General features: G+C 40.3%; 1 protein-coding gene across 4 annotated transcripts in view; it reads right to left on the reverse strand.

The window, feature by feature from the left end:
* Window positions 1-22619, reverse strand: part of SORCS1 (sortilin related VPS10 domain containing receptor 1) — a 505682-nt gene that overhangs the window by 125043 nt on the left and 358020 nt on the right. For all 4 annotated transcript variants that reach the window (XM_047072706.1, XM_047072707.1, XM_047072708.1 and 1 more), the window contains exons 6-7: window positions 15451-15515; window positions 192-310 (exon numbers count right to left, since the gene is read on the reverse strand). In XM_047072706.1, the coding sequence (XP_046928662.1) occupies window positions 192-310; window positions 15451-15515 (184 nt within the window). The remainder of the gene's footprint in view (window positions 1-191; window positions 311-15450; window positions 15516-22619) is intronic.

Here is a 22619-nt window from a genome sequence, read left to right on the forward strand (position 1 = left end):
GCTAATTAATATTCCGTGAGCATAGAAGCTTCGACACTTGGCAATGTTCCTTTTGTCAAGAAGATAATGATTTTATTTTTCTTCCTTTTTTTACCCTCAAGGGAGTGTAAGCAGGCAAAGGAGGCTGCATTAGGGACGGAAGCAGGGAAGAGAACTGTCTGAGACAATCAACAGAAGTGGATCTTTCATACCTGAACAAACACATAATCATCCTGGACAATCAAAGAGTCTGGGTCAATGTAGCCTGGGAAGGGTTTATTCCTGTTGGCCTCTGTGCAGTTCTGCATTCGGCAAGTTAGGTACTGTGAATCTGAAAGAAAAAAAAAAAAAAAAAGGTAGGGGGAAGGTATACACACTGAGTATTACACTCAGAGTCGACCTTTTTTCTTTCCCTTGCTATCTCCAATTCTTGAAACAAATCTCACATTCTTTAGCTGCATTATTTTTACCATTATTATCGTTCAAAGTGGTATCATTATTATTTTACTCATTCTTTTTTTGAGAGAGCACAAATGGCAGAGAGGGGCAGAGGGAGAGACAATCTTAAGCAGGCCTATGCTCAGCGCAGAACCTGACACAGGGTTTGACCCCACCCCCTGGGATCATGACCTGAGCCGAAATCAAGAGTCGGACACTCAACCGACTGAGCCATCCAGGCACCCCATTATTTTACTCACTTTCTGTCAACACCATCACCAGCATGCCCCCTCACCTCCACCAAACCTTGCATCCTGGAATACTAAATCCTCATTAATTAATTTTCCTCTCCCAAACCTAAATGAAAATATTTTTAAAAACTGGCAATAATATTTACGATTTCCTAATTATTTTTTTGCATTTGTAGGCTCTTCCTCCACACTCTGACCTTTGACCAACAAGCAGGGAAACATGGATATAACATGCATTTACCAGCCATCTCATGCAAGAAGTTATAAACATTGTTATAAGCAGTAAAATTCCATGTCAAGACAAAGGACTTTCTGCTAATAATTTTAAGTGAAATAGAATAGAGAGGAGTTTCCTTGGGTCCAATAATTTGCTCTTGGGTCAATTGCTCCTTGGGTCAATAATTCTACAGATGAGAAAACCAAGACCCTGATCTTACCTGAGACTTGACAGCAGATGGTAAACCTATCAGTTAAATTAACTCTTCTATACATTTGCTATCTATGGCTGGAAGTGCAATGTATCAGGGTGGCTGCCTTGGTTTTTCAACCACAGCTATTCTGCTCTCCCTACTAATCAGACGTCATTTCATACTTAAAACTCCTTTTGCCTCCTTGTATTTAAAATAAATTCAAATCTTCTACCACCCACCACTCCAATGTCCCCACATGTTAATCTCTTCTTCTCTCTGTGAGTCTTCTAATCTGGCTTCCTTTACATGCAGAAGTTTGGCTAAACTTTCTACTACTTACGAGACTTTTTGCTTGTATTCCCTCTGCCTAAAATGCTTTTCCCCTGGTTGTTCACAAAGAAAGTTCTAGATTTCAGCCTACTATTATTTCTGAGGGTCTTCCATGATTACTCTGGATCACACACCATTTTGTTAATTCCCCCCCATGGAATTCATTTCTGTCTGTCTCTATTAGAATATAAGCTACTTGAAGATAGTGACTCCTTTTTCTTGTTGTTCACTGATGTACCCTCAGGTTCTAATACTGTTCCAGGGACATATTGGCCAATGAGTAAATATTTACTAGAATGTGCCTTTTTATTGTAATATATCTTTTTCAATGAAGAAGAAAGTCATTTTACCTTTTTTTTTTCTTGATGCTTAATAAATGGATGTTTGATTTTAGGATATCAGGGATGTATAAAGAAATCCACTATTCCAAATTAAAACAAAATAAGGAGATGAAGATTTACATTTAAATGGGGGTAGGCAATAGTATAGCATTGGATGCAAGGATTCACTAATGACTTCTCTCAAGGACATTTCCAGGACCATCTTTACCTATGGAAATTGGGTAAAATCTGTATTCTACAAGGAGGACCACAAGGGGGCGGCATGCATATTTGCTCCATCTGACCAAGGACATGTAATTGCTGATAAGCTCTTATGAGACTGGAGGTGAACTTTATTCACAATATTCCTTCATGCCTCTGCCGTCTGTGGGGATGGGATGGCTCTGAAGTTCTTTAAGCCATCTGGTTGTAGTGAAACCATCTCGTAGATGAACTAAAGAAGAGCCATCTACTCACTCTTACTTACCACCTTCTTCAAACATTCTTTATCATTCCATCTTAGGGCATAACTCAAGGTCTTTCTCCTTGAAGACAATTTCTGGGAGTCAGTCCTTCCCAGAATCGTCCCCCTTCCCACCACAGCACACAAAATCTTCACCTCACAGTTTCACACTCCACCAGATTCTTCCACATCTTTTAAACGACTTTTATTTTTCCAAAGGTAGCTTGGGGTCACAGCAATGGACACTGGTAACTATGAGACCGGGGCTTGAGTTCTTATTTGGTCACTTACTAGCTACATAGTTCAAAAGAAATTTCAATCTCCTGAGCCTTGCCACCCTCATCCATTAAATGTGAATGCCAATGTCAACTCTCTTGAATTTTGGCTCTAAGGATTAACTATAATAGCATATATGCTGAATGTTTTAAAACTCAAATGTGTACAGATACGAGCTGTTATCAATAATGATAACATTCCTATTTTCTCTTTTGCTACCTTTCACAATAATTGGATCAGTTTGGGGGCCTTTTAAAGGCTAGTTAAACTGAATTTGAGTACTCCAGTTATGTTTCTGTATCAGCTATGTTTCTTTTGGTGACCTGCCCGATACCCATTCCTCCCGGCCTCTTTGATGGAAAAGCCAATACTGGATCGGTTGACTTATCCTTCCTCCTGCATGACTAAGAAGTGCCCACATGCAAGGATTAATCCTCTTGGGTCTATGCCCGCAAAAGGTCTTCTGACTCCCCTTGCCATTGGTTGGTTCAGGAAAGAGCATTAAAACTGAGTTCTAGTAAATGAGAAGAGAGGGCAGTCTTGTAAGGGGCTACAGGGGAGAGACCAGGAAATACAGCAGAAGACCCTGTTCTGCCTCTCTAGAATAATGTGATGCTGAGAACTGCTCTAGCCTTCTTTTTACATAGAGGAGCCAGTAAGCTTACAGTTAAGCTTACCTAATGAGTATGCAAAGAGATGAAAAGGACCTATTTCCTGATGACACTGAGTTACTGATTATACTGAACTTACAGCTGCTCTTTTTCTGCACTTCTTATGTGAGATAATGAACAAAAACAATGATTAACCAAACTAAATCAAAGATTCCTGATTAGGAGGTCTTGGCCTTCAAATTACAAATACAACTTCCAATCAGAATTTCTTGGACAGTCACCTGATGAGAACTTTTGATAAATACACAGTGCTTGTTTTCTTTGTATGGGGTCTCAGAGTTTAAAGCTTTCTTAAGACTTGAACCTCCTCTTCAAAGGTTCCTGAACAAGTATAAGACGGAAAATATAAAGATACACTTCTCATATTTATAACTCAGCTATTGAGAAACTATGAAGCTGAGGGATTTGGGAAGAAAATAAAAGAGCAGGGAAACTAACAATTGTTGAATACCAATGTGCCAGGTTCACATTTATTTCATACATTTAATCTTGATAATACTACAAAGTACAATATATCGACTATTTTTTTAGATAAAGAGAATGAAGCTCAAATACGTAATGTTTTACAGAAATAGCATTATGGGTTTCAAACTTGGTTGGCTCCAAAGCTGGTTTATTTCCACTACTCTGTATTGTGTGAAGAATGCTGGTAAGTTTGGGGCCAACTTCTGTTAATTATATTTCGTCTTTGATCTAAGTAGCAATGCATACACCCAGATACAAAAAGAAAGACAAGTAAATTTATATTTTGTGTGGAGTAATTTGGCAATAGGATCAAGATCCTTGAAAATACTCTCTTTGACCTCACATTTATTTCTGAGAATTCTAACCAAGGGAATAAGTAATGATCTATGCAAAGATTTAGGTACTTCAATTTTCATCAGTGTTGTTTATAACAAAACTAAATAGAAAAATGGTCAAACATAGAGGAATAACTTTTTAAAACCTCAGAACATGCATAGTTTGTTATTAAAATCCTGATTCTAAAGAGTATATGAAGATTTACGGAAGTGGTTAATGCATTTCATATAATAAAAATAGGTTTCTAATTAATAATTTGTATCAATGCTTTAATTTCTTAGTTTTAAAAAACAGACCTTGGTTATTTAAGAAGTTAACATCGGGGAGAGCTAGTAAAGCTGTACTATCTTGGTAACTTTTCTGTTTACCTAAAACTATCCCAAAATAAGTAGGTTACCAAAATATGTGCATATCAACCCGATTTTCTGCAAGTTGTATATATAGATATCTACATATGTATGCTTACACTGGAAAAATGAATAAAAGATATACATGAGATGTCAACAATAGTATACAGGTAGTGATATGAGAGAAGGAGACAACTGTGTGCAGAGCCCTGGAAAGCATGTCTCAGCCAGGAGGTGGAGGGGGCGTGTGAGATCTGTCCCACAAAAATCAGAGAAGCTTCTCTAATTCCTCTGCTTCTCCCACTCCCCATGACACATACTGAGGCAGAGCACCACGAACAATATGTGTAATGAGCCCGTCTTTGGGCTAAGAAATACCAAAGGTTCCATTGGGCGACACAAGCAAAGTCCCAGGAAGAGGCTTTGAAACCACTGCTTGCTTAGAGAGGCTCAAAGTGAAATTTGCAAGCTGAAGGGGAAATGAACAATTTTGAGCTGCCTGCCCCTGGTAAAGGGCTCCTGGTTTGTTCTCTTTCTCCTCCTAATGGAAACAGAGAGAAATTGGCTGCACTTCATAATGAGGGACCAATCACTCTTATTCCCCTTGGGGCTTACTATAATAGCATTAAGTATGATGAACTCTTTCCATATTCAATTCTAGTCAGTGTATGATGCGATTCCATAGGAAGTATCTTGTAATTTGGCATTAATTAACGTCAATTAATGCATGCAACTGCTAGACTTTAGAATTAATTTCATTACTTTTCCCACACAGATGTTTTCCTTGCCATAGGTAATTAGGGCCCTGTGCTGCTCTTCTCAGGCATCCTCACTCTGTATAACAGCTGCCGCTTGGCATAATGCAATTCCCACCCCTGCAGAATCTGTGATGTAGACAAAGGCTGCCTTTCGAAGGCCAGGCTTTGAGCAGAGGAACAGGGCTTTAAATGCAGGTTCAAGGCCTGCTAGCTTTGTAAACGTAAGCAACCGCTTCACCTCTCTGCACGCTGATCTGTAAAATGGAAAAGATGGGAGCCATCTTGCCGGTGGTTGTGATGTCCAAAGACTTCAGTCATGAAATGTGTTCAGTCTAGGGCTGGGCTAGACCGTGCTCCAATAACAGGAGCAGTGATTGCTACTGAAGTCCTCTCTCTTGAATCACCAGTACCATCCACTGTGTCTCAACTGTAAAGTACTCCAGACATCTCTACCTGACACATCTTTCTTCATATTTGATGTTTGGTTTCAATTAAAGATTTTTTAAAGTCTTTTTCAAAGCACCATGAAAAGTATTCTCCTTGTATAATTAATAGGTGTTTGTGTGAGTCAGTGGGCAGTGGGAAGAAATGGAAGATAACCAGGGGTATGAAGAGGACATGAGAGTTGGCTGGGTGCCCAGCACACGGGGCCTGTCAGCCTGCAGCCACATTGCTTTGCAAATGCTTCCTCCTGTTGGGAATGATGTTCTAGGTCCTAGCTCTATCTCCAACATGCTGCATGACTCTGAGAAGGTCACTTACCAAGCCAGGTTTCAGACTTTTTCTCTTTGTAATGAAGATTATTAGAACTTTAGAACTATAGGGCGCCTGAGTGGCTCAGTTGGTTAAGCATCCAACTTCGGCTCAGGTCATGATCTCACGGTTTGTGGGTTCGAGTCCCCCCCATCGGGCTCTGTGCTGACAGCTCAGAGCCTGGAGCCTGCTTCAGATTCCGTGTCTCCCTCTCTCTCTGCTCCTCCCCTGCTCCACTCTGTCTCATTCTCTCAAAAATAAGCATTAAAAAGAAAAAAAAGAGAGAACTTTAGAACTAAAAAAGGACATTAAGAATCAGACTATTACTTTAAGATCTGACAGGTCTTCACTATACTTTACCCATTGAAACCTGTCTCCTCCCACCCCTGCCTGAAGAAACGAAGCTCCGTGATGTTGCTGGTTAAGTCTACGTTTTCAGGACTTCTGCTATTTCTAAACAAAACGTTCATTCCTGGCTGACACCTGTGTCCATTCAGGCAGTTACTCGGGTTTGAATTTCCTTTTCCTTGCCTGTTACCCTGCCCAAATACTTGCTGGGCTTTCTTCTGTGGGGTTTTGCCTGAGGCTCAGGCTGACCTCTCCTTTCCCAGAATCTCTCCAATGATAGCAGCAGCAGCAGCAGCAGCATTAACCTCCAGAATTACCACAGTGACCTCTTCTCTGGGTCAGGAACCATGCTAAGTGGATCGCATGCTTTTTCTTTTTTAAACTTTGTAAAAAAAAATTCAGAAAGAGGTACTTTTTACAGATGAAGAACTCCAGACTTAGAGACGAGATTTGTCTAAGCTCACATGCTAGTAAATGACACAGCAAGAAAAACATCATAGATCTCTAGAACTCTACCAGTGATTCTATTATTCAAAAAATATTTAGCACCAAATCCTTTTGTATGCCTTAATATTACAAAAGTTTCATTTTAGACAAAACCATAAACTCTGTAGGCAGTCAGTCATGAGCACTTTAAAACTCACCCTAAACTCCATTAATTTTCAACCTTAAAACAGGGAAGTTTTTAAAGCCCATGCATCTGCATATAAATCTTTCTTTTGTCCTTTATATTGTTCCATTATTTGTTTGAGAACTTTCATCTTAAATGTTCCCACCTAACACACGCACACACACACACGCACACACACACACACGTACACACACACCTGTCGAGCCCACATGCTTGTGCTTATATAACCTTCAGTACCATCAGGGTTCTAGAGCCCTCTGTGGCATGTACCAGTCAGAAATTGGCATCTGCAAAAATGAGACTCTAGCCATGGCCCCTGAAAATACTATGCAGAGTTCAAAAAATTTCCATGAAAATTATAAACTTAGATCAAATGTTCTCCCTTGGCATAACAAGATTGTGGCATTGTTTTCTTCTATGAAATCTCTTGATTTGGGTCCAGTATGACTTTCTAAATGTTGTCCTCAGGAGGTCATGACTACTCCAGGAAAAGTTCTGAGATCATACCTTTTTTTTTTTGCAAAGTACAGGACTAGGAAATAGGGCCATGAGACAGAACATAGAGACTTAATAATTTAATAGAAATGCAAAAAAAAAAATAACTTGCCAACTATAATGCGGTATGGTAAGTGCATCCCAGGAAGGATCAGGTGCTGGGAGCCCACAGGTGAGGGTCACCCAAATTTATACCTCTCCACAGATGGTCTTCTTTGTGCCAGAAATTGTCCTGTGACAGCATTTATTTTAGTTTGCATCACACAGAACTGTGGACCTGTTATGCCCACCTGGCCAGCAGATTTTTGGGGATAGAGACTATTTCACTATTCACTCAAATATGACATCTCCCCTAACTACAAGGTAAAGTCGAGGAGAGTGAGGCCTTTGCAAGGTTCCCTTCCATCTCTCCTTTGCGTCTGGGACAGCACCTGGCACAGCATTCAGGTCCAATGATATCTGTTGAATGAAAGAATAGTATGTCTGAGATGAAGCAAACCTGGCTTCATATTCTAGCCCTGAGGCAATGGTGAAAACATTTAATCCTTGAAAGCCTTGTTTTCCTCAAAGTTAAAATGAGAAAGATAACAACAGAGCCTATTTCCGAGAACTGATGTAAGGGTGCAGCGAAAGATTAGCAGGAAGTGCCTTAGTGCCTGGCCAATGATATTGGAATATAATCCATGACACCAGCACCATTGTTGCTCGAGAACATAGAGGACAAAGGAAGGGAATGTAGGAGTCAGTGCCAAGATCTTTAGAACACTTTTTTTTTTTTTAAGCAGGAGTCAGAAGCACTAGGAATTTTCCAGATGGCTGGAAATTGTCACACATTATATGGACTAGTGCTGCTGTGTCCTGGGGGATCCTAAACACCCAGTAGAAACCCAGACCTCTGTCGTAGAGTTAAAGCCTGGGGATAATAGGTTTCTCTTGCGTACCTCTGTCCTCTCCTCCTGAGGATGGGAAGTCAGGGCACAGACCTTCCCACTGCGGCTGGGCATACAGGACACAGGGGAAGTAACACATAGCTGGTACAAAGAGCACACTTTGAAAGCTGCCCAGCTGAGCCTGTGGCTGTGTGTCACTGTCAGGTGTTCACTGCTGTGTGGGGAAGCCTGTGTTATCATGTTTCACGCTTTTCTGGTTAGTTTTCAGGGCTGTCTTTAAGGCTACTAACTCAGAGAGGCCGAGCTGAAATCACAAGTAGTTGAAATGAAGTGGCTTTTGCAGTACGAACAATGGGATCAGAACGAAACAGCCAGGAAAAAAAGCCAACGGCAAGGTGCCGCCATGCCGCCTAATGCCTGACGCCTGCTGTGGGGACAGGAAAAGAAGGTAAATGAAGATTATAAAACATGGCGTCTAATAATGCCAGTTGGTGTGCTAGTGTTGGGACCTTAGCTGGAGGGAGGGTGGCGAGGCTGATCCTTTTTTAGATTTATTTATTTATTTATTTATTTATTTATTTATTTATTTATTTTTGATCCTTTTTTAGATTTATATACACACGCCAAAGTGTGAATCTTCCCTAGAACATTAAAGAGATTTGGTATCTTTTGAAGGTTCCTTGATGAGGAAATACAAATAGCCAATAAATAAATGAATGAATAAATAAATAATCTTGATCTCGTTCATAATTAAATCGATGCAAATTAAGACAACAGGGCATGGCTCTTTGCTCATCAGATGGGTTATTATCGAAAGATCTCTGATAATGCCCTGGACTACTGAGGGCTTACAAACACAGGCAGGCATCCTCATAGTGAGTGAGTGTGCACGACACAAGCACCTCAGGGGACAACGTAACAAGGTCTGCTGAAATGCTAAATGTATATACTTGCAGACCCAGGGATCTGCTTGCAGTTATTAAATTTCTCTTTTCAGCAGTGCTTGCTGCCTGCACAAGGGTGAGTGCTTACTAACCAAGTAAGTAACGTGTGTGCATGTGGATGTATGTATTGGCACCGCTTGAAAGGGCCAAATACCTACACGTCTGTCAATGAGAGAATGGCAAACTAGCTTACAGCTGCCTGCACGGTAGGGTTTTTTGTAGTGATCGGTCATGAAGTGACTACATTTATATGTGCCGATGTGGAAAAATTTAACTGGCTATGGTATTCACCAACAGTGAATTTGGCATAACGGTTTTACAACGTGAACATTTCTGAGTGTGTATGTATGTGTATGCGCATACGTATTCACCGGTATGGGCCCAAACGATTTCTGAAGAAATGCAGGATAAATATTAAAAAAAAAATTACCACCTCTGGGGAATGGGAAGGGAGGTCAGGAAGTGGGTTTTACTTTTCACTTGATGCACCTGAGTGTGGCTTATCCTTTTTTTTTTTTTATTGTCATGGCTGCTACTTTTGTTGTTATAAAAGTCATCTATTTTTATAGGAAGAACTGAAAGCGCCCCGCAGATAACATCCTGAGGACTGATGAGAACCGAGGTCTCCATCACGACCCCAGAGCATTGCGGCCGTGCTTCCTCTCTCCAGACACTGCTAGGCATGCTATTCAATATGGAAATCAATTGGAGCGCTGGAGAATAGGAAATGGAAAGGGGATGTCCAGTTCTCACCAACGACCAGAATTTGTGGTATGGTGGTTATATAAAGTTGTGAGTCTCCTTTGATTTTTATTTCACCTTGGAAAATGCTGGTCTGTGGTTCATTTCAGCAAGAGTTTTTGGGCATTTTCACAGTTGGTTGAAGGGCCAAGGTTGTTTTTCCCCAGTGAAAGAGATTAGTCCTTATGCAAGTTGTTACAAGGTTACTTACTCATGCAAATAGACAACGAGCCCAGTAATTGTCCCCTGTCCCTTGTCCATGGTAGCACGGATCACCACCAGTACGGAAACACTCATGTCACTGGCGAGGCTGTTCATTTCAGAAGTGAAAGGGAGGAGCAATAAAGTTTAAACTAGGTATTACAGGTTTCCTTCCAAGGTCATGTTTGCAGATGTGTATGAAAATAGAACTATGCATCCCTGCATAATTGGTGTGTGAAGAATTCTGGTAACAGTTCTGTTCTTTTCTTCCACAATCACATAGACAAACACACGGCATACAATTACAGGGAGTTGGACAGGTTCTCACATGCCCCCATTAGCCCTCCAGGCCTCTGCTGACCCTCCAGGACTCTGCAGGCCCTTAAAGCCCTTCTTTAAGAAGACGTGCTTAACGTGGATGGAACTGGAGAGTGTTATGTTAAGTGAAATAAGCCATACAGAGAAAGACAGATACGATATGTTTTCACTCTTATGTGGATCCTGAGAAACTTAACAGAAACCCATGGGGGAGGGGAAGGAAAAAAAAGAAAAAAAGAGGTTAGAGTGGGAGAGAGAGCGAAAGCATAAGAGACTCTTAAAAACTGAGAACAAACTGAGGGTTGATGGGGGGGTGGGAGGGAGGGGAGGGGAGGTGATGGGCATTGAAGAGGGCATCTTTTGGGTGAGCACTGGGTGTTGTATGGAAACTAATTTGACAATAAATTTCATATAATAAAAATAAATAAATAAATTAAATAAATAAAGAAAGAAAGAATAAAAAAAGAAGACATGCTTATACAGATAAGGACATTTATTAAGTCAACAGATGGGTCAGTTTCTGAGCTTTGTTTTGTACACAGAACCAAAATAAAATAGGATATGGCTTTTCACAAAGCTTTCAATCCAATGGTTTAGTTAACATTTTCTAACCCCATGCATTACATTCACAAATGCATTTATATTAGGTGAATCAGTAGAATATAGGTTTCATTTTTATTATTTTAGTGCACTGGGTGCATATAATGCATGTGTGAAAGCACATTCTCTCTCTCTCTCTCTCTCTCTCTGGCTCTCTGGCTCTCTCTCTCTCTCTCTCTCTCTCACACACACACACACACACACACACACACACACACACACGAGATATTTAAACAGCAAAATCTTTATACCTGGGGTGAGGACCTGTCAATTTGTTCCGAGTTAGATGCAAGGGCCAATAACAAATGCCACATCCAATAAATACATTCAAAATTTTCCAGTAATAATTCCTGTGATTGATTGTAATTGAGGTTGCCTCCCAAGGTAGAGAGGTAAGGCAAGGAATAATAGCAACGTTGTCACAGTGTAAACCGTAAGACATCCAGATTCTAGAGCCCAGTGGCAGAAATGTCTATGCTAGTCATAGACCATAACAGAGCAAATGCTTTCCAGAGCTTACTTGTCCTCAACTGTGGAGACTTCGGTTGAAACAGAAATAAATTATAAAATGTAACCTAGGGAAATTTGAAATGAGACTAAAACCAAACTTTGAATATCAAACCCAGATAAGTATTTGTAAGCCTCCCTGTGGGGAGGAGACACATAAACTAGTATAGGATTTTTCCTGTGTCAAAACTACAAAATTCCTGAATCCATTAACATCAGAAAGAAAGTACTTATTCAAAGTAAAAAATATCGTATTGATTTGGTATACAGCCTACAAGACGCATGACCTGGAATATAAACAATGGGTTCCACATACTTAAATTGTGTCCTAAACAACCTTGAAGGCACAGAAAAACAAGAAGGATCTCCATCAGAGAATAGGGAGAGAGGTAACATCAGACATTGGAATTTCTAGAGCCACTGACCAGCCTGGAACCTGAGTTTAATAAATACACTCTCCATAAAATAAATAAATAAATAAATAAATAAAAAATAAATACACTCTCCACTATATTTGTTAATAATACCTTACTACTCTGATCTCTCTGTGGTCTTTCCTACTCCCCTCTTCCTCTCTGTTTCTTTGACCTGAAGTAGGTACCTTAAGGAAGAGGAAGAGAGAAAGAGTGCAAAAGGGGTAGGAGGTAGAGAGCGAGAGTGAGAGCGAGAGAGAGAGAGAGAGAGAGAGACTGAATATGATATTGAGAAAATCTCATTTTTTTATACCCAGTCAGGTCAGGCATTATGCTTAGATCCTTTATTTCAATTGGTAGGTAATTTCTTTTTTCCTGTTTTGTTTTGACAGGGATAACTTTTCAAATTAAATCCCTTTATTGAATTTTCACTCTTGGGTAGTTTCTGAAGATGCTGCCTTTGCAAAAAAAAAAGTAAAATAAAATAAATAAAATTAGAACTGATCTATTTCATGCCATGTGAAAGCTGAGCCTGAGATGACAGCCTGGCGTTATCAACATTCATGGCTGCAGGGAGCATAGGAATAATGTTGGGTGAAAGAAAACGTGCAGATCAGGGAAAGCGACAGCCTTATTGTTTTCAGGATAGGGGGTTATGTGCATTAGATGCCACAAGCCAGAAGCAGTATTATCCCCAAAAGCTTGAAAATTAAAGCAATCTGGGATGTTACCAATTCTATCTGTGGCTTTCTAAACAAGAGGTGCAGTCATGGGAGACAGACCCTAAAGCTCTTTCATTAGGTTTTCGTTATGGGACTTTGTTACTCTAAACATGTTTCACTGACCAGCAGCATTGGCTTCGCCTGGGAGCTTATTAGGAATGCAGTCTTTGGGCCCGTATTGAATCAGAATCCACGTTTTAACAAGATCCCTAGTTGGGTCAGGTTATGTCCAAGCTTGAGATGCAATGCCCTAAAATTTTCCGACAACTTAGTAAGTGACTTGGTAACCCTGACAATGGGTCAACTGTGTGTATTCATTCATTCAACAAATATGTATTAAGCTCTATCTACATGTTGACACTGAGGCATGTGCTGAAGACACAATATTGAACAAAGATACACACGGCCCCTTCACTCCTAGAACGTCAAGACTGGTAAAGGAAAGATACTGTAATCAAATAATCATGGAAAAGGAATGTAAATAGATTGAGTAACGTCAAGCTGAGATGAGCACAATAAAGACAAAGAAGAGTTTTGAACGAAAGCAAATAAAATAAGACACTGGTTTAGACTGGAAGTTTTGATATTATTCTGTGGTTACACTGGTGCTCATCTTTGAGGGAAGCCAGGTGCAAGGTGCAGGGCAACTCTCTGTACTAGTTTTTGCAACTTTTATGTGAGCCTAAAATTATTTCAAACTAAAAAGTTAAAATAAAAAAGAAATATTTACATCTGAAACATCCCTACTGATTAATTACAACGAATGGGTCAGGGAAGGCAGAAGGGAAGTAGATATTCCAAGCAGAGGAATCAGCAGGCCTCAGAGCCTTGTGGTGACACATAGGACCCTGCACATTCCAAGAACTCACAGCAAGCCCACAGGCCTGCAGACAAGGAGTGAAGAGAAGACACAGGGAGACGAGCTAAGGAAATGGGCAGGTACCAGATTACACTGGAACTGTAGGTCAAGGTCAGGTGTCCTGAATCATTCTACCTGAGGGAAAGATTATTCTGGCTCTTGTGTAGTAAAAACTGGACCTTGCCATCCAAGACAACCTAATCAGTTCTACAGCAATGGGGGAGGGGGGGCGGGGGTCGTGACCAGAGAGAGCCCACTGAAGAGATAGGAAGAAAGCTCTAAACTGCTGAGTTCATTCTGTGTCAGGCATAGTGCTGGACATATTACATGTGGCAGTCCTGCTTGAATTTATAAAGGAGGAAGGTGATAGCTTGGACCCTGAACTGTGCCCCCGCTGATTCTGCCAAGGAATATATTGATTCCCCAAAGGGGAAGTGGAACCGCTGGAGATGAAAAAGCTCATGCTGTGTGCACAGTAATGAAGTAGGTGTGGTTTCTGGAGAGTCTGGAGTGCAGGGGTGACCCGCTTCTTTTAGCTGTAAGCTAGTGAAGTACAGCTACCTTCCGCTTTTGTGTTCAGACAAGCTAAGGGCAAGTGGACAGGTACAGGAGACAGTGATGATGAAGTTTTTGAATTGCGAGGGGTAGGTCTCAATACTTAGATCATCACCCTCTGGCTCTGGGCTGGGCAACCTCATTGCTCTGCAGTAACTGCGGATATCAGTTTGCCTTTTCTTCTCTCTACTTGAGACTAGCTTCTTTCTTCCCCCCATCCTTTCTTACTTCACCTGTTCTTCTTCTTCTTTTCTCCTTCTTTGATCCCTTTAACCTGTGGTGCCCTATCGTAGGCCTGGTGGTACTCCTCCACTCCTTAGACCTTCTGGAGATCCTCTGGACCAAAGAAGGGAGAGGAAACTTAGGTTATTGCTGTTTAAATATATTACTTAAACCAGCTATGCCTTGGTTTCCTCGTCTGTAAAATTAGGATAATAACCTACAAGTTCTTGTGGGGATTACTTGTGATAAAATATATGCAGTGATTAGCATAGTTCCTGGTACAGGGTACGTGCTCAGTGAATGTTAGCTAGTACAAGAATTGTTATTATTTTTTAAATATTTTTTTAATGTTTATTTATTTTTGAAGGAGAGAGAGAGAGAGTGTGTGTGAGCGGGGGAGGGACAGAGAGAGAGGGAGACACAGAATCTGAAGCGTGCTCCAGGCTCTGTGCTGTCAGCACAGAGGCCGATGCGGGGCTCAAACCCACCAACCATGAGATCACGGCCTGAGCCGAAGTTAGACACTTAACCGACTGAGCCACCCAGGTGCCCCAAGAATCATTATTATTATTTCATTTACAGATGAAGAAGCTGAGGCATAAAGAACTTAAGCAGCTTTTTCAAGTTATTAATTTTTCATAACTAGTGAGTGAACTTTTGAGTCATTGAGATATGGGTGTAGATCCTGGACTGCAATTTTCTTTTTCGGTTTCATGTACTCAAAGCCCCAGTCTCTACACAAAGCATAGTCTCTCCTTGCAGCCGGCCTAACTGGGTTGCTAAACATTACCAATACGCCAGCAAACGAACTCGATCGGTGTGTCCTTCAACCTGTTTATGATGAGGGACACACAGAATGGTTCTCTTGTCCCTGTCATTTCCAAGTGCTTTGTGACTTCCCAGACAAAACATTGAAATATTGCCTAGGTGGTATCTGATAAAATAAGGAAACTGGAAAAACAAACGAAAACAAAACAGCAGCAATAACATAATAATGACAATAACTACAAAAACTTCAGAAGTAAGATACTGGGGAACTTTCCCATAACCGGGAAAGAAAAACACCTTGATTGGATGAGAGACACCAGAAGTGATTAAGACAATTCTGGATTATGAAGGACTTGGATTATTGCCACTGTGATTTCCCTAAAACATAGACTCGGCTCATGGTAGGTTGATAACATCATGGAGGAGTTGAATTACTTACGACCATCTATAGTTCTGGCCTCGAGATGCACAAGATCTGGTTCCTTGTTTGATCCCATCACAGACCTAAAACATGGAGAAAGAGGAAAAGGAACACCAACATGAATGACTTCATATGTGTCTTCGAGAAACTCAGCTGAGCCCACAGACTATTAATGTCCACAGGATTTAAACACCACAAGCCTTGGAATATGTCTACTATGTTTATTTATACAACCTGACAGTGAAATTCCCACTTCAAATAAAAACTATAATGAAACCTTTATTTGACGAAGGCCGGGCTTAACTCTGGCAAAGATGCTGTATGTTATTAGCTCAGACTTGCAAATAAGTCCTACACATGGCATATGTGTCTTCCTGTGGGCTCAGCTAGTGACAATCTCACTGACAGTATATTAAACTTTCAAGACTTATCAGGCAGATGCCAAGTAAGCTGCTTGCTTTAGTTGGGTCATTTGAATGGTGATTTACATTGCTGAGTGATCTAATTAATTTTTTCATTTGAAATGAGCAAAACTACGTCCTACTGTCCTGTGAACTAGGAACAAACCATGTGATTGAACCGATGCAGTGGCCCGTATGGCACAGAGCGACCATTCTCTGTATATTGAACCAGGGTGAGAGGAAAATGCAGATGTACCTCACTTTAGGAAGGGTGCCTGAAACCATATGTGTAAGTAAAATAAAATAAAAAGTAAAATAAAAGTCTATTTAAAGTGCCTTGGAGGCGTATATTATTTAGTGTAATCTTGCAGTGAGCCATACTAAATAGAAAATAATTATTCTGTTACCTGAGCTATAACAGATAGTCAAAAGTTGAATGAAAGAAGGAAGGAAATGAGAGGAGGGAGGGAGAAAGGAAGGGAGGATATAACAGTATGTGAGCTCTTTGAAATAAGTAAATTAATCACTATCCTAAGGGCATTCCCAGAGCTTTTTCTTATTTGAACTCATTTTCTCAGCTCAAAGACTCTGAAGCATAGCTAGCTTAGTCTCTCTTCTTCTTAAGAAAAGGAGTCTCCTGGGGCGCCTGGGTGGCGCAGTCGGTTGGGCGTCCGACTTCAGCCAGGTCACGATCTCGCGGTCCGTGGGTTCGAGCCCCGCGTCGGGCTCTGGGCTGATGGCTCGGAGCCTGGAGCCTGTTTCCGATTCTGTGTCTCCCTCTCTCTCTGCCCCTCCCCCGTTCATGCTCTGTCTCTCTCTGTCCCAAAAATAAATTAAAAAAAAAAAAAAAAAAACGTTGAAAAAAAAGAAAAGGAGTCTCCTAACGGCCCTATTATCACTGTCAGTAAGTTTTCTCTGATTGATACATGGTCTGAAATTCAGAGTCTATGCTCACAACATTAAACCCTGCTTTCTTCTCTCCGGAAGCAGAAATGTCCTCATAAGGGTTTTACGATTTCCCCCAAAGAGACAGGGGACACACACTTGGACGCTTCCCATCAGTGCAATCTGAATACAGGCAGTCGGTGACATCCTGACCATCATTTCAGTTAAATGCTAGAGCTCATAGGGACGGTGGCTCTCTACTTCCCACACTGAAGGGCTGACGGGATCCACAGGTGACCTCTTCTGACAAGGCCACAGTCCTGAGGCTGAAAAAGAAAACAAGCTCCCTAAAAACCTTCCAACTAGAAATCTCAGCAGTTAACTGCTGAGTTTTTGCAAATTATTAGCAGGCAGCTGCACGCTGCTCACCTCCCACCTTGCCTGCTGCCCTGAGTTCCTTCCTTGACGTGACTAGCTCTTCTTATTCCCAGGAGAAGGCTGGCATCCCAGAAACACATTGTGAAAGCTAGCATGCAGACCTATCTGCTCGGCTAATGGTGAATGTCAACGGGAGACGAAATAATTACCCTGCATCCAGTTGCAACTTTCCATGTGCTCATAGCCCCAAATCGATAACAGCAGTTTTCTTTTAAGATCTTTTATACCACATCTAAAGGCAGGAGCTGTTGTGTCAAGTGATGGGTCCCCTCTTATCAATTCACAGAAAGAGACAGGGACAAAACAGAATCATTTGTTTCCGCAAAGTCTCCTGTGGCTAACCAGCTCCTCTTACCCTGCCTGTTTTTTTCCCTACCTGTAGGAAAACAACTGCAACAAGAAAATAAAACTTTAAAGTCAAACTGCAATGTTTCCAACAACTTTTATTTGCTGATAGGCTCGCCCCTTTTCCTGGGAGTCTAGGAGTACCTCCAGATCTGCAGTCACAGATTATAAAGAATTATTGCTGCTTTTACTTTGTGGTCCCGGTACATTCTCAAAAGCTGAAGCCAAACAAGGCTAAATGTCTGCAGACGTGCTGGTTTTAACGGTCCTGTCACTGACCAGACACCTTGCACAAGCACATCACTGCAGTTGACCACCAAGCACTGTTGCCTAGCACATTTATACATTTTACTTGTAACTGTGGGGTTTGATGCTTATTTGTGTATAGTAAGACCAATTATTGTGCTTAATAATGGTGGCAATAATAATAATGGGGGGTTGCCAGGGGTTGTGGGGGAGACAGGGATGGTAAAAGGATACCAAGTTTCAGTTATAAGATGAATAAAGTTTGAGGATGTAATGTACAACATGACTACAGTCCATGACACTGTATTATATAAATGAAATTTGTTGAGAGTGGAACTTAAATGTATTCACAAAGAAGAAAAGAGAATAAAAGAAAGGAAAGGAAAGGAAAGGAAAGGAAAGGAAAGGAGAAAGGAGAAAGGAGAAAGGAGAAAGGAGAAAGGAGAAAGGAGAAAGGAGAAAGGAGAAAGGAGAAAGGGGAAGGGGAGGAAAAGAAAGAAGGGTAAATATATGAGGTGATAGATATGTTAACTCAGTGTGGAAATCCTTTTACACTGTATATGTTTCTCAAATCATCACACTGTATACTTTAAATATATTTTAATTTTATTTGTCAATTATACCTCAATAAGTCTCAAAAATAGTAGCAAATCAAAAACAGCATAAACATAAAATTTAACCTAAAATATTCCCTTGATGATTTCCTTTTCAGAGTGAGATCTCAAGAATGGCTTCAAGTATCACTATCCATCATGATAGTAAGTATGACTTCTGGTATTAGGCATAAAGGGTTGGGCACCCTTGTTTTATGCTTCCAGACCACCCTGTACATAACCTGTCATGGTTCATAATGGTTTGCTAGATCTCTTTATATAAATGCCTCTCTTACTTCATTGAGCTCTCATGAGGCAAGTCTTCTGTTTTCTTTATCACTGAGCTCTCTGCGTTCACTAGAGCATAGAGAAGAATGTTTCCTCAGTAAGTATATAGACAACATTTTCACACTGGTCAATATCTGCTGTAATATCTGATATACTACTGGGTTGTTCAGTTCTGGGGCTCAAAAAGAACCTCTCTGGAAATGTGAGATAAAAATGTTTGATCCAGGATCCTTTAATTATACAAAGAGGCAATAAGCGGCTGTATCTAATAAATCTTTATATTGTCTCTCTCTCTATATATATATATTTGGGAAAATGAATTCCCTTCTTGAAATGAATTTCACAGAAGGGCGGGGAAACTTCATGCCTTTGCATGTATGGGGGGGGGGTCTCTGTCTGGAATTCCCTCTTATTCTTCTGCCTTAACTCTGTTTTTAATTAATTTTTATTTTTAAAGATTTTTTAAAATGCTTATTTATTTTCAGAGAGTCAGAGAGACAGCGAGAGAGGGAGAGAGCAAGCATGAGTGGGGGAGGGGCAGAGAGAGAGAGAAAGAGAGAGAGAGAGGGAGAAAGAGAATCCCAAGCAGGCTCTGTGCCATCAGTGAACTATGAGATCATGAACTGTGAGATCCTGACCTGAGCCAAAATCAAGAGTCAGACACTTAACTAACTGAGCTACCCAGGTGCCTCTTAACTCTTAAAAATACACACACACACACACACACACACACACACACACACACACACACATACATATTTAGTTTGAATATAATATTTCAACAGTCATATACATTGCTCAGTGCTCATCAAGGTAAGTGTACTCTTAATCTTCTTTATCTATTTTACCCATTACCCCACCCACCTGCCTCTGGCAAACAGCAGTTTGTTCTCTGCATTTAATAGTATTTTTTGTTTGTTTCTTTTTTTGTTGCTGTTCATTTGTTTCTTAAATTCTATACATGAGTGAAATCATATGGTATTTGTCTTTCTCTGACTGACATTTAATTTAGCATAATACTCTCTAGACCCACCCATGTTGTTGCAAGTGGCAAGATTTCATTTCTTTCTTTTTTTAGGGCTGAGTAATATTCCACATTATACATACACCACATATTTACCCATTCATCTATCAATGGACACTTGTGTTGCTTCCATATCTTGGCTATTATACATAATGATGCAGTAAACTTTACAACTATCAGCATGTTTAAAATAATTGAAAAAAAACATAAGAAATAATCAAGTGTTGGCAAGGGTGTGGAAAAAAAAAGAACCATTGTACAATGTTGGGAGAATCCAGATTGGTGCAGCCACTATAGAAAACAGAATGAAGTTTCCACAAAAAATTAAAAATAGAATTATCATATGATCTAGTGTTCCATTACTGGGTATTTACCCTAAGGAAAAAAACCCACTAATTCTAAAACATATATGCACCCCAGACCTTCTTAACTCTTATAGTCTGTGCACTTTTATAGGCTCAGCAGCAGATACATGAAGTTGAAAATAGACTTTCCAGTGAAGATGCCACCTATGCTAAGTTGGTTGCCCTTCCAGAAACTTCCAGAACGATGCACATACTTTGGCATAGTATAAATTAGCCTATGCTTCAACTGGTGACTTCACTGTCTATCCTTATTAACTCACAAACTCAAACCTTTCTGTATTTCCATGCCGGGTACCATGCATGCCATGTATAGATAGTCAATAAATGTTTACTGAGAGCTTTTAGAAAAGCAGAAGTATAAACCAACATGCAAACATTTATCAATGTATTTATTTATTTATTTTTTTCTTATTTTTTTAATGTTTCTTTTTAAGAAAGAGAGAGAGTGCGAGCAGGGGACAGGCAGAGAGAGTGGGAGACACAGAATCGGAAGCAGGCTCCAGGCTCTGTGCTGTTAGTACACAGCCCAACTGGGGCCTGAACCTGTGAACTGTGAGATCATGACCTGAGCCAAAGTCAGACGCTTAGCTGACGGAGATTCCAGATACCCCTATCGATGTACTCGTATATACGAAATTTAGCAAGTTACTTAACGTCTCTGTACTTTTACTATTTTTATTGATAAAACGAGGCTAAAATAGGTTTTCCTAGAATATATATCTTAAAGCACTTAGCAGCTTCCTTGTACATAGCAAGGGCTCTGAAATGCAGCTGAATTCTTCACTTTTTTTCCCCCTTTCTTATTTTGGTAAGTAGGTGGGGAATGTAAACATCCATCTGAAAATTAAAACTAATGTTGGTAATAAAAGTTTCTTGAGATTTCATGGGTACCCCATTAGCAAAAATTATTTATTAAAATTATTTATCATCAATATCATATATCAATCATATATCATATATTTATCATCATATATCATCATATATCAATATCATCATATATCACCAAAAAAAGAGTCAACAGCTCAGAGATCAACTATATGAACAAATAAAATCCATTTTTTATTTAGTGAAACATTCTAAGAATAAGGGCTAAAAATTCCCTGTTCTCAAGAGCTTTAGAGCTAAAGAGGAGAGAGTCACCCCATGTAACAAGATACTCAGGGTGCTAGCTAAGGACGTAAGAGGAGTGACCTTTTACTTGCAGATGGGAACCTGTGGGAGAAGGAAGGTCTGAGAACTCTGTAGAGTAAATGAATTAAATCTTCAAGGATATGCAGTAATATGATCAATGGACAGAAGAGGTGGAAGAACATTCTTTTTAGAGATAATAGCAGATAAAAAGGCCCAGGGTCAGAGAGAATGGCCCATACAGGCATCTACTAGCAAGTAAACAGATCCGTTTGCAGAGTAGAGAAGTAGGAAGTAAAATCAAAAGTTAGCCAGGGGTCCATTCATGAAGCACCCTGTGCTTTTTAGTCGATCCCAAAAGCCATGGAATGCCAATGAAGTGAGTTAAGTGGGCAAGGCTGTAAATAGCTAAAAAGAACTTCCATCCCAGTCTATCTATGTGTGGGTCTCCCCGTGCAGGCAAAGTATAAGGTTAAGGCCCTCAGGCCATGCTAGATCCAGCTCTGTTGTTGAAAACAAGACAAAGCCAGCCTCTCACACCTATGCTTCTAGTATCTTAAAGTGGTGTTCACATGCAGAAATCATTTCTGAATAAAAATCTAAGGGTAACTAAAGCCAAGAATGCAAATAAAACAATCAGTCCCTGATATAGTGCAACGTCAGCCTTCTGAAATGCAATCAGCCAAATGCAGCCTTTGCAGACATTTTCTACAGAGAAACTCAGAAATGTCACTAGTTTATCACTCGCTTGGCATTTTGTCTGAGTTTATACCAGTTTAATATAGTGCTCAATAAATGCTGCAGAGCCACAAAATGTCCTGATATGGGTAACCGCAGAGCAAGTATTAAAAAATAAACACCATGATGGGATAGCACCTATTTATTCAGATTTAGAATTGCAGTTAATGGCATAAGGAGGAAGGAATAGGGATCTGCAGAGTAACAGAGGCTGGGGAGTTGGAAACCCCTGCTTGCTTTTTGTTTTGCAAGAGCATTCATGTTCCCACAGGCTCTCTCCATCAACAAAGCCCATAGAAGCAAGTGATTCTACCTTTCAGGGAGAAGAAACAAATTGCTGGCAGGTATTAGTGGCTGGATCCCCTGACTTCCTCTTCTGTAGCCAAGGGTTCCCTCTTCTGCTACCCTCACAGCTTGCTCTCAAGACAAAGGTCATCAGGAGAGTCCTGGCTAATGCGATAACTTTTATTCTAGAACAAAGCAGCTTATCCTGAGGTCTCATCTCCTGCCCCTCTGGAGAAAATGGGCTAGGAAAAAGTAAATAAAAAGCATCCTAAACGCGTCATTTTAGCCTCTCTCTGAATCCTAAGACACATGCTTGCTTGCTTTCTTCTGTCTTCCACACTGTCACACTCATTTCCCAAAACCAAATATAGTTGCTACAAATAACAAATAAATAGAAAGACAGACAAAAATAAGTGCTTAGTTTTTTAAATGCATAATGGCTACCATGAAT

The sequence above is a fragment of the Lynx rufus genome, unplaced genomic scaffold, assembly GCF_022079265.1.
Source record: "Lynx rufus isolate CCGP_SWC_20201006 ecotype Redwood Valley unplaced genomic scaffold, mLynRuf1.p SCAF_11, whole genome shotgun sequence".
NCBI classification, from domain to species: domain Eukaryota; kingdom Metazoa; phylum Chordata; class Mammalia; order Carnivora; family Felidae; genus Lynx; species Lynx rufus.